This window comes from Peromyscus leucopus, chromosome 2 (assembly GCF_004664715.2).
Source record: "Peromyscus leucopus breed LL Stock chromosome 2, UCI_PerLeu_2.1, whole genome shotgun sequence".
NCBI lineage: Eukaryota > Metazoa > Chordata > Mammalia > Rodentia > Cricetidae > Peromyscus > Peromyscus leucopus.
Window position 1 is genome coordinate 54,721,026 of NC_051064.1, and position 10,220 is coordinate 54,731,245.

At 47.2% G+C, this 10,220-nt stretch overlaps 1 protein-coding gene across 1 annotated transcript; it reads right to left on the reverse strand.

Annotated features, from left to right (window-relative positions):
• Positions 1 to 5,754: 5,754 nt before the first annotated feature.
• On the reverse strand, positions 5,755 to 7,780 carry LOC114689405 (calicin-like). Its single transcript, XM_028863706.2, is given in 4 exon segments — positions 5,755 to 6,288; positions 6,291 to 6,446; positions 6,449 to 7,283; positions 7,285 to 7,780. Coding segments are annotated over 4 exon segments (1,761 nt in total). The 5' UTR covers positions 7,594 to 7,780; the 3' UTR covers positions 5,755 to 5,827.
• Between the last annotated feature and the right edge of the window lie 2,440 nt (positions 7,781 to 10,220).

Here is a 10,220-nt window from a genome sequence, read left to right on the forward strand (position 1 = left end):
CCCAGAAAGAAGGGAAGAAACAAAAAAGATAAAGACAATATAAATTATCAGTACAGAAATGAAATTGCCTGCAAACTAACAGTTAATAAGAGAACACATGAACAACTCCACCTGCATGGATCTGACAAACTGAAGTGGAAGAATTCTTTAATTATCATAAACTACCCACTAGAGATAAGACAAGCTATCTGAGTAGGCCTATAACTATTTAAGAAATTCTGTTTGCAAGACCTCATGAAGATCACCTGCGGTGGTTTGAATGTAATTGGTTTCCATAAGCTCATAGGGAGTGGCACTATTAGGAGGCGTGGCCTTGTTGGAGCCAGTGTGTCACTGTGGGAGCGGGCTTTGAGGTCTCCTTTGCTCAAGCTACACCCAGTGTGGACACAGACTCCTGCTGACTTCTGATCACGATGTAGAACTCTCAGCTCCTTCTCCAGCACCATGTCTGCCTGTGTACTGCCATGTCCCACCATGAAGATAATAGACTAAACTTCTGAAGCCGTCCCAGTTAAATGTTTTCCTTCATAAGAGTTGCCATTGGTCGGCCAGGCGGCAGCGGCACACGCCTTTAATCCCAGCACTCAGGAGGCAGAGCCAGGCGGATCTCTGTGAGTTCGAGGCCAGCCTAGGCTACCAAGTGAGCTCCAGGAAAGGCGCAAAACTATGCAGAGAAACCCTGTCTCAAAAACCAAAAAAAAAAAAAAAAAAAAAAAAAAAGAGTTGCATGGTCATGATGTCTCTTCACAGCAATAGAAACCCTAACTAAGACACCACCCCTAGCTCAGGAGCTATTAGCAGTGATGGCTGCTGGAGGGAGGGTCAGTTCAGGATTGAATGTGGTACACATATATACATGCCGGCCAAAGTGTCCATACACATAAAATAATAAAATAAAATAAAATAAAATAAAATAAAATAAAATAAAATAAAATAAAATAAAATAAAAACGGATACAACTAAAGAAAGACCGACTATCCAGTTGCCAGGTGTGGGGGCACACACCTCTAATTCCAGCACTTGTGAGGCAGAGACAATCTGATGTTTGTGAGTTCCAGGCTAGCCTGGTCAACATAGGGACTTCCAAACCAGACACAGCTACATCATAAGACCCTGTCTCAATAAAAATAAAAATGGACGGAAGGAAGGAAGAAAAGAAAGAAAACCCTGTACATGAGTGCTTGTATTGTTTTGTTTCTTTTCACAAATACCTGAAACTGAAAACAACTCGGAGTTCTGCAGAGGCTGTTGGTAGTGCAGGGGAAAGGGATGAATGGTCGATACAGAGAACTACTTAGATCAATCTCAAAAGCATGGGCTGAAAAGATCTCAAAAGTCACAGGGCATCCTTAAAAAGATGAGCCTCTGGTGAAGGAAAAGCTCTTGTTTTATTTTGATTGCAAAATGGTTAATTTTAGCCATGTCAGATAGCTCATAATTGCCTCTGGCCTGTAGGCATCTGTGTGCGTCTCTCTCTCTCTCTCTCTCTCTCTCTCTCTCTCTCTCTCTCTCTGTGTGTGTGTGTGTGTGTGTGTGTGTGTGTGTGTGTGTGTGTGTGTGTGTGTGATTCTTAGAGACGGGGCTTCTCTGTGTGGCCGTGGCTGTCCTGGAACTCACTCTGTGGACCAGGCTGGCCTTGAACTCAGAGACCCACCTGCCTCTGCCTCCTGAGTGCTGGGTTGAAGGCTGAACCACCACCGCCCGGCCGGCACCTGTACTTATAAGGCATACACCTACACACAGAGAAAGACAACCCCACAACACATAATTAAAAACAAATATTTGAAGAGAGTGAATACTAGTACACAGACAGTAGAATAATCCCTAAACCCAATAATTATATAAAATCATCCATGCAACTTGGAATGATATATAATTTGTCCCAAACAAGATTTATCCAAGGAACGAAAGGAAAATTTTACATCAACAAATTAGTAATAAAAATGTGTCCTATTAATAGGTAAGAGAGAAAATGCATGCTCACTTCAGAATATGGCAAGTTGATATTGATGTTGATATTGACATTGATAACATGCAATGTCCATCTGATAACCCAGCACTCAGGAGTCTGAGGCAGGAGCATCCTGAGTTTTTAAGCCAGCCTAGACTAAATAGCAACACACATTCTCCATCTCTCAAAAAGAGAATCCGTCTTGATATTGTAAATATATTAGTTTTCCCTAACTGGATCTATAATATCAACAAAGTAGTAACAAATTGTCAACAGGTCTGTGTAGATACAGCCAGCCTGATTCTAAACTGTGCTGGATCTGACAATGCTGTGTTTAGGGGGACTATGCTAATGGCATACGGCAAAGAGGTGTGGTGAGAGAGCATGTAAACACAAACGCATCCCTGCAGAGGAGGGCCAGGGCCAGTGTCTGTTTGGTAAAAACAACCACAACAACAACAACCCCACTTTATAACACACACACACACACAAGCAACCAAGAGGAATCAAACAAGATGGGCATAGTGGCAGACACTTGACTCCCAGCCCTTGGGAACAGTTGACAGAATGGTCACCTCAAGTGAGGTCTGGGCTAATCAGGGATACAACAGCCATTAGAAGTAATTCATAAACAGTTTCCTTAATCTATAATTTACCATTGTATAGATGAACTTGATTAGCTATTAAAAGCAAGTGTGCTAAAAGTCTCAGAATTTGACAAGAAACAACATGTTAACTGCAAAGGTTTAAAGAAAGATCACTTGGCAACAAGCCAAGGTAGTTATAAGGAAATACCCTACTTGTTCTTTGTATAACCAAACTCCATTACTTACAGGAAGTAACCCAAAAGGTATCCAAAGAAATGAAATTTGGCAAGTGGATGTGTTTCATTTTTCAGAGTTTGGAAAATTAATGTGTGTGCACCATACCATAGATACAAATTCAGGGTTTCAATGGGCGACTGCTTTAAATTCTGAAAAGACTGATTCTATAATTATACATTTATTACAAGTTATGGCTATTATGGGTATACCTGTACAAATTAAGACTGACAATGCTCCAGCATATGTCTCTAGTAAAATGAAACTGTTTTTGCATATTACAGCATAAAGCATATTACAGGCATACCACATAATCCTACAGGATGAGCATGTGTAGAAAGATCCAATCCTACTTTAAAAGAAATGCTTAGGGGCTAGAAAGATGGCCCCTAAAGCATTTGAGAGCACTGTCTGCTCTTCCAGAAAACCCAGGTTCAATTCCCAGCACCCACATGACAGCTCACAACTGTCTGTAAACTCCAGTTCCAGGGGATCTGACACCCTGACACAGACACACATGCAGGCAAAACATCAATGAGCATAAAAAATAAATAAATGCTTAATAAACAGAAAGGGGTAACAGAGACCCTCAGAGATAGATTACATAATGTTTTATTAACTTTAAATTTTTTAAATGCTAATGAGCAAAAAATAACAGCTGCTGAGAGACATCAGATTATGGAAAAACAGCTGAATAATCAAACTAGCCTATGTATTTTAAAACTTCAGAATAGGAGTTAAGAAATGTGTTACATTGGGAGAGACCTTTGTCTCCACAGGAAACAAAAAGCTATGAATTCCTTCAAAATTAATAAAGATCAGATTTGACCTGGGGAGACCTCCTGAAAATCTTAGCTGCAGATATAAAGGAAGAAACCAAGAAAAACTACAAGACAGATGACATGTATGCTGATCCCTTTACATGGGAACAGCTCTGAGACTGGATGAGACATAAATTTTGTTGGCTACAGAGTCTTCATGGCTTATTATTGCATGTCCCCCTTTTACATGGCATGGATGGAGATTTATACTACAGTTTCGTTATGCAGTCCAAATGGACTTAAAATATTAACAGATGCCTTTTATCTGCTCAAACATAAAACAAAAAAATCATCTTTAACTGACTTGTGCACACCGCACATTGCATACCTGTGTTAATGCAGATATATACATGTTACCTTTAAAGTTAGTGTGTTTTCAGAAAAAACAGAGAGAGAGACCAGACACCAATGAAGACAAGTAGCCCAGGGGATCCAGCCTCACAGAATGCCTCTGTTGCCATTTCCTCAGAAATCTGCATCCAGAACAACTTCAAAGCTGCTAGCTAAGATGATCCTGCCTCATGCACTTCTCCAGCCAAGACCAGTTAAGCCCCGCCCTTTCCTGTCACACAGAGACAACAAATGAGACACCTGGTTCTCCCAGGACTTGGCCGTTATTCTAACTTTCTCCTCAGGGTCCCCTAAAGACCCTGTCACCCCCCAGACAACAGGAAACAATTTTAAGAACATGATGCCCACATTCCTGAGAGGTGAGCTGAGGGGTTTCGGTCTTTCAGTGGATTATTGGCATTTGTAGTCATTTAGGGGGTTGGTTGCAAGTTGTTATTGATCATGGTCAAGGAGGAAACTAAGCAAAGATGGTTAGATTAAGGGATCTCTTTCTATCTTTTTATTTCCTCTATCCTTTATCTCCTGTATTGTATTGAGGGGAAGGAGGGACAAAGGATGAAAAGAAAAAAAGGGGGTACATAGGAATGATAGGATAAAGGAGTAGATTATTGAATCTACTTTTAAACTAAAAAGCAACTACTAGTTTCAAATATTTTACATTGGTATGGATTTTTGTATATTGATACAATTTTAAGATTATTTTTGTTACAACATACTGTATATATGTTTCTACTCTTGGTTAAGATAGTGTACCCATGCAACTCATTTAAAAAAGTAATGATGTTCCAGTCCTTGAAAGTTACTATTACAAACTGTTTAGGATAAGTAAGAAACGCAGGTTAGTAGTTAGTGACCTGTAGCAATCAAATCTGTAGTCATGTTAAGTATGTTTTCAAGGTTAAACAGAGATATTGTAGACTGGTGGTCTTCTGCAAGAGCAGCCGGTGCTCTCGACCTGCTGAGCATTCCACACGCGCTAATTCACTGAAACTCCCCCTTACACTGGTAGGCAGGCTGGCTCATTATCTCTCTGTTACAGAAAAGGAAATTAAGACAGAGAGATAAATTAACTGACCCAGAATGACCTAGTGGGTGTTTGAACTGGTCCTCAAACCGCACACCTGCTCCCTCTCACAGCACCCACAAGCTTCATCCCGCTCTAGGTAAGGATTTCTCTCTTCTCCCTTTACTGCTGGCTCTTCCACCTCCCAGTTCAAACCCCACGATCCCGGGGAGGGTCCTCAGTGAACCTTTCCTACCAGAAGAGGTTGTAAACAATCCTCAGCTTCCCCACAAATGAGACACCCAACCACCCCCAGTACACAAACAGGACAGGGCTGTCGACCCTGCTTGTCCCTTGTCCCTGAGCTTTGCCCACACACCACCTTCCTCCCCAGACCCAGAATGGGCCCTTTTTGCCTCCCTGGAAGACCGGAAGCAAACATATGCTGGAAGAGCCCGCAGCATCACAACTCCAAACAGACACTTTCTTGTCAGTCTAGTAGACCACTGAGAGGTAACTACAGGGGTAGAGAAGGGGGCGGGTTGGACATCTTCTAGCCCAGGGTCTAGAAGGAACTTCAACCCCCCCCCATACCCTGAGGGCTCCTTTTCCTGTCTCAGTTTGGAGTAACTCTAAAAAAATTCTACCTGCTAAGGGACCAGTACCTGAGAGATGTTGCCGCCCCACCGACCAGAGAATCCACACCAGTTAACACAGAACTTCTACTCACTGGGAGCATCCCCAGCCCAGAAGCTCCATTTTCAGACCCAAGCATTGACTAACACTAAAAGGAACTCAAAGGCCACATTTCCTCTCTTGCTCTTTGTCATTAAATTGTGAATAATAATGCATTTACTTATTCTCCCACTTAAAAAGTTGTTTAAATTCTTTGAAGAATCTTGCAAGGTAGCTTGGCTAAACAGCAAGCAGGACAGTCCAGGGCCTCAGGTGGGGAGGCGAGGATCTTCCATTCACCTATCTTTTGGTCCAGCAAGTAAGCATTAGGATTGATGGTGTAGTCCTTTGTCTGGACATCGCTGGCTGTGGTGACACCCCCACATACAAATACCTTGTTGTCTCCAATGGAGCAGATAGCGTGGGACACATCCAAGGGACAACTGTTAGGCAGCAGAGGCACTGAGGATGTTGACTTGTTGGCCTTTATCTTCTGTAAGTTGATTTCCACGCTCTGCCGGTGGCTGTGCACACGGAGGATGTTGTCCTGATGGAAGGAGAGCAGGGGCCGGTGGTTGAACTCAATCGGGAAAGTGATACACTGGACCACTTCCCCTGTGGTGGTGTCAAAGCAGTCGACTACACCGACCCGGGAGATGTAGCCTTCACCAGGCATCGCCCAGTGACGATGTACAGGTTCCGGTCACCCTTGGTGATCACTGCTGTGCCATCCATAGGGATGCTCATCTTCCCTGCCAGGCACCAGGCCTCCTTGCGTTCATCATAGCGATAGATGTTGGAGACGTACCGGCGTGGGGCAATACTCCACCCACTGAGTACACCGTTCCCCCGCAGGTCACCATGGTGTGGAAGACAAGCCCAATGGGTAGGTCGGGTAGCTTGGTCCAGGAGTTGTCATCCATGTCATACCGCCATGCCGTCTTGAGGCCTGAGATCTGTTCAGTGGTGCCACCGGAGATATAGATGTAACGGCCGGCGGCTGTGGCACTCAGGGCGGCTGCGCGGTAGGGCATCTCTGAGAGCTTCAGCCACAGGTTCTCCTGGATGATATAAGCAAACACTCCATCGTTGAACTTGCCATGGGCCTTCTGGCCACCAAGGATGACCACTGAATCGAGCAGGGCCCCCTTCCGCTGGTAGCTCAGCAGGCTGCAGGGGCGCTCCTGCTTGCGGTCCATTAGGACACTCTCGATCAAGGTCACGTGGGCGGAGTTGTTCTCCAAGCTCGTCAGCTTGTTGCTGGCAAACATCAGCGTCTTGTTGGAGACAGCATTGAGATTGATGTAATTGAAGAACTTCTTGAAGTATTTCTCCCGTTCCTCCTGCCGGAAGTACACCCAATTGATGAGGGCGCTGAGAGCCTGGTCCTCGTTGAGCACATGAAGGTTTTCATCCCGGAGCAGGCGGCCGAAGATGACAGGGGGGCAGCGCATGAAGTGCATGGAGCCCTCGGGACTGGCCCAGAAGTGGAAGTTGTCACGAATGCCGGAGTAGGCCAAGTCTGATACTTCTTTGAGCTCGAACAGCTCAGCCAGGAAGAGGTAGCGCAAGCAGTTGGCACGTCGAATGGACTTAATAAGGAAGTCATTGCAGTGAATCCGGAGGCGTGGGGTGTTGAAATACTGAGCGCCCCGCAGCAGGCTCCTCCACGTTCTGCTCTGAGATCACCACTTTGCCGCTGTAGAAGTAGTCCAGGAGCTGGTCCACCGTGCAGGCGCTCAGGTAGTTGGGGTCAATGGTGATGAAGAGCTCGTCGGTGGTCTTCATGTCGTTGCTGGAGATGAGACTTTTGACCAGTGGAGAGACAGCAGCCAGCACGTTGCGATGTGCGAAGAAGACGTGGTGGTCCACAGTCAGGGCCATGTCCCAGTACTCTTTGCGCTTCCTCTGTTTGTTCAAGTTTTGCAGCACAAAGCTGTTGTAGTTCTTCTCTGTGAATTCCAGTTTCATGGTGCTTCCTCGTTGGCTGAGACAGAGATCAGTAGCAGGGACTGGAGGACAGACTTTTTCAGGCCTTTGGGATTCGGACTGATGGTTGTTTGCAGAGCAGCTGACCAGAGAGGAGTGGGGGTGGGGGTGAGAGAGAGGCTGATGTCACAGAGCGGATGAGGTCATCATAATGCAGCCCCCTCCCCACCCCGGGGCCTTTGTTGGGGACATGGAGCCTTTCTCTGCTCAGCTGGCTTCCACCTGCTGAGGTCATAAGGACCTAGTTCAGGCCGAGCTCCAGAGGGAGCTCAGGGGATGGACCACGGTGTCCGCCTGGGGCTTTCCAGTCTCAGTCCAAGGCTCCGTTAGGAATGCAGTGCGGGTTTGGGTGGAGCAGAAGGCAGCTGTGTGTAGTGGAGATAATGGGGAGGGAGATCGTCTAGAAGCCTCCCATTTTACCAGTCCTGATAAGAAAGGGCTTCCCGGTGTCATACAGGCAGCTGGAGGCAGAGCAGGCCGAGAACTCCAGTGGTGTGTAGGGCATCACCCCCTCCCGCTTCACCCTTCCAGGAAGGCCGGAACCACCCAGTTTCCATGTTCTGATTCTTAGACCCTTTCTCTGCCAAGGTCCCTGGGCATCTGAGAAGACAAACCCTTGGCTCCGGACCTTGGTAGTCAGGACACCATTTTCGTTCAAAATGGAGAGGTGGGAGACACTAGGGCAGAAACGGAGAGGACGGCCAGCTCCAGGAAGATGGGGGGGGGGGGGGGCGGGCTTGGGAACGGCCTGCTCCAGATTTCCGAGTATCTAGTAAAATGCTGGGACAGTGCCGGGCCGGTTCTCTCCATCCAGAGTTACTTGGACAAGTTCGCTCGGGTCTCAGAATTCTTTTCTGTGAGATGGGAATAAATAGCTGGGCAGCAGTAGGCACCGTGCTTACTTAGCTTGGGGCAAAAGTTCTAATAAATGCCAGCTGTTTCTTTAGTCAACATTACCGCCGCTAGGGGGCGCTGGTGGCAGGCTGTGGGCGTCCCGGACGCTCTCGGCGGCTTGCAGGAGCCTGCTGCGGGCGCACGGTGGGGCGGCAGGTCACTCCCGGCTGGGAGCCCCGGCCCCTCAACCGCCCAACCGTTTAGCGAGAGGAAACCGCCGCTGGGGCCCCTTTCCGCCTGCTCTGTCGCGCTGGGGACTCCTTAGTGTGGGAGCGACCCGGAAACGCACAGGTCTGGACCCAGGGCGCACAATCTGGCAGACCCACATCTGTTCTCACTTTCCAGATGTGGACAGAGCCCAGAGGGGGTGCGTGAGCGCTAACCAAGAGCCTTGTCGTTTGGGCCCTTGTACTGGTCAGGAGGGCCTGGCTCGGTTAGGTCCTCCCGAGTGCCCCCCAGGGAGACTCTCAGCTTCACCCCGACCACTCTCCAGCCCTTCTCTCGCTGGCTTTGATTCTCATTCATCTTTTCATTCAAAACCGGGCCTTTTCTTTATTTGGTGGCTTGGTAATTTAAAGTTTATTTTTAAAGCAACAAGTGCTCTTTAATAATGAATTTACACATCTTGATGCCTAATTTCCGGGACAGATAGTCTCTTTAGATGTGATACCAAAGAAAGGCTCAGAACTTCTGTCTCCCCATTTGGAGGAATACTTAGGTTCCAGCTCCATTCCAGAGAACTCCCTGTGTGGCTCAGCTCAGTTCCCCACAGTCCAGTCTCTGTCTCTGGGAGAGTTTTTCAGCTCTGCACGCCTCTCCCGATCTCATCACCTGAGAAGCAGTGGCCACTTGCCCGGAGAAAGCATCATGATGCTGATAAGGATGCTTGACTCCCTGCGGCATCCTGGCTGCCAGACCCCACTTGCTGGGACATTTACCAGACGCAGAAGGTCATCAGACCCCCCAGCACCAGGACAGGAAGGAGCACACTCACTGCGTGCCTCCAGCCAGAGATCATGGCCGTCCAGGGGCACCTGACAGATCTGATATCTGAGGCCTGGAGAGCAGAGGCTTGCTCAACTCAAGTTCAGCGGCCATGCACTCTGATCTTAATTGTAGGGCTTGCCATCCTCAACAAACTCAAGACAGAAAGCTCAGAATCCCCGTTAGTTGGGAGGCAGAGGCAGGAGGATCTTTGAGCTCAGGAGTTTAGGTCAGCCTGGGTAACATAGAGAGACCGTAACACAAAACAAAAAGTGGGCTTTGGTGGTCCACACGTGTCTGAGCCCTCGGGAGACAGAAAGGATAGTAAATTCAGGCCAGCCTGGGTAACATAATAGGCTGTCTCAAGGTTAAAAATTTCAAAAGGAAAAAGAACTGGAACACTAAACTGGACCTGGTCTATAGCTCAGTGGGTAGAGAGCTTGCCTGCCACGCACAAAGCCCTGGGTTTGACCCCTAGAACCACATAAACTAGGCAGGGTGGCACATGCCTGTGTAACCCAAGCACTTGAGAGATGAAAACAGAAGGACTGGGAGGGAGTTCAAGGTCACCCTTAGCTTTATAGTCTTGAGTTCTAGGCCAGCCTGGAGTACTTGAGATTAAAAAAAAAAGAAGTATGTGTAAGGGGGTGCTACTGAGGTGGCTTTGCAGGTAAAAATGCTTGCCCAACAAGCCTGACCACCCAAATTCAATTCCTGGAACCCACATAAAG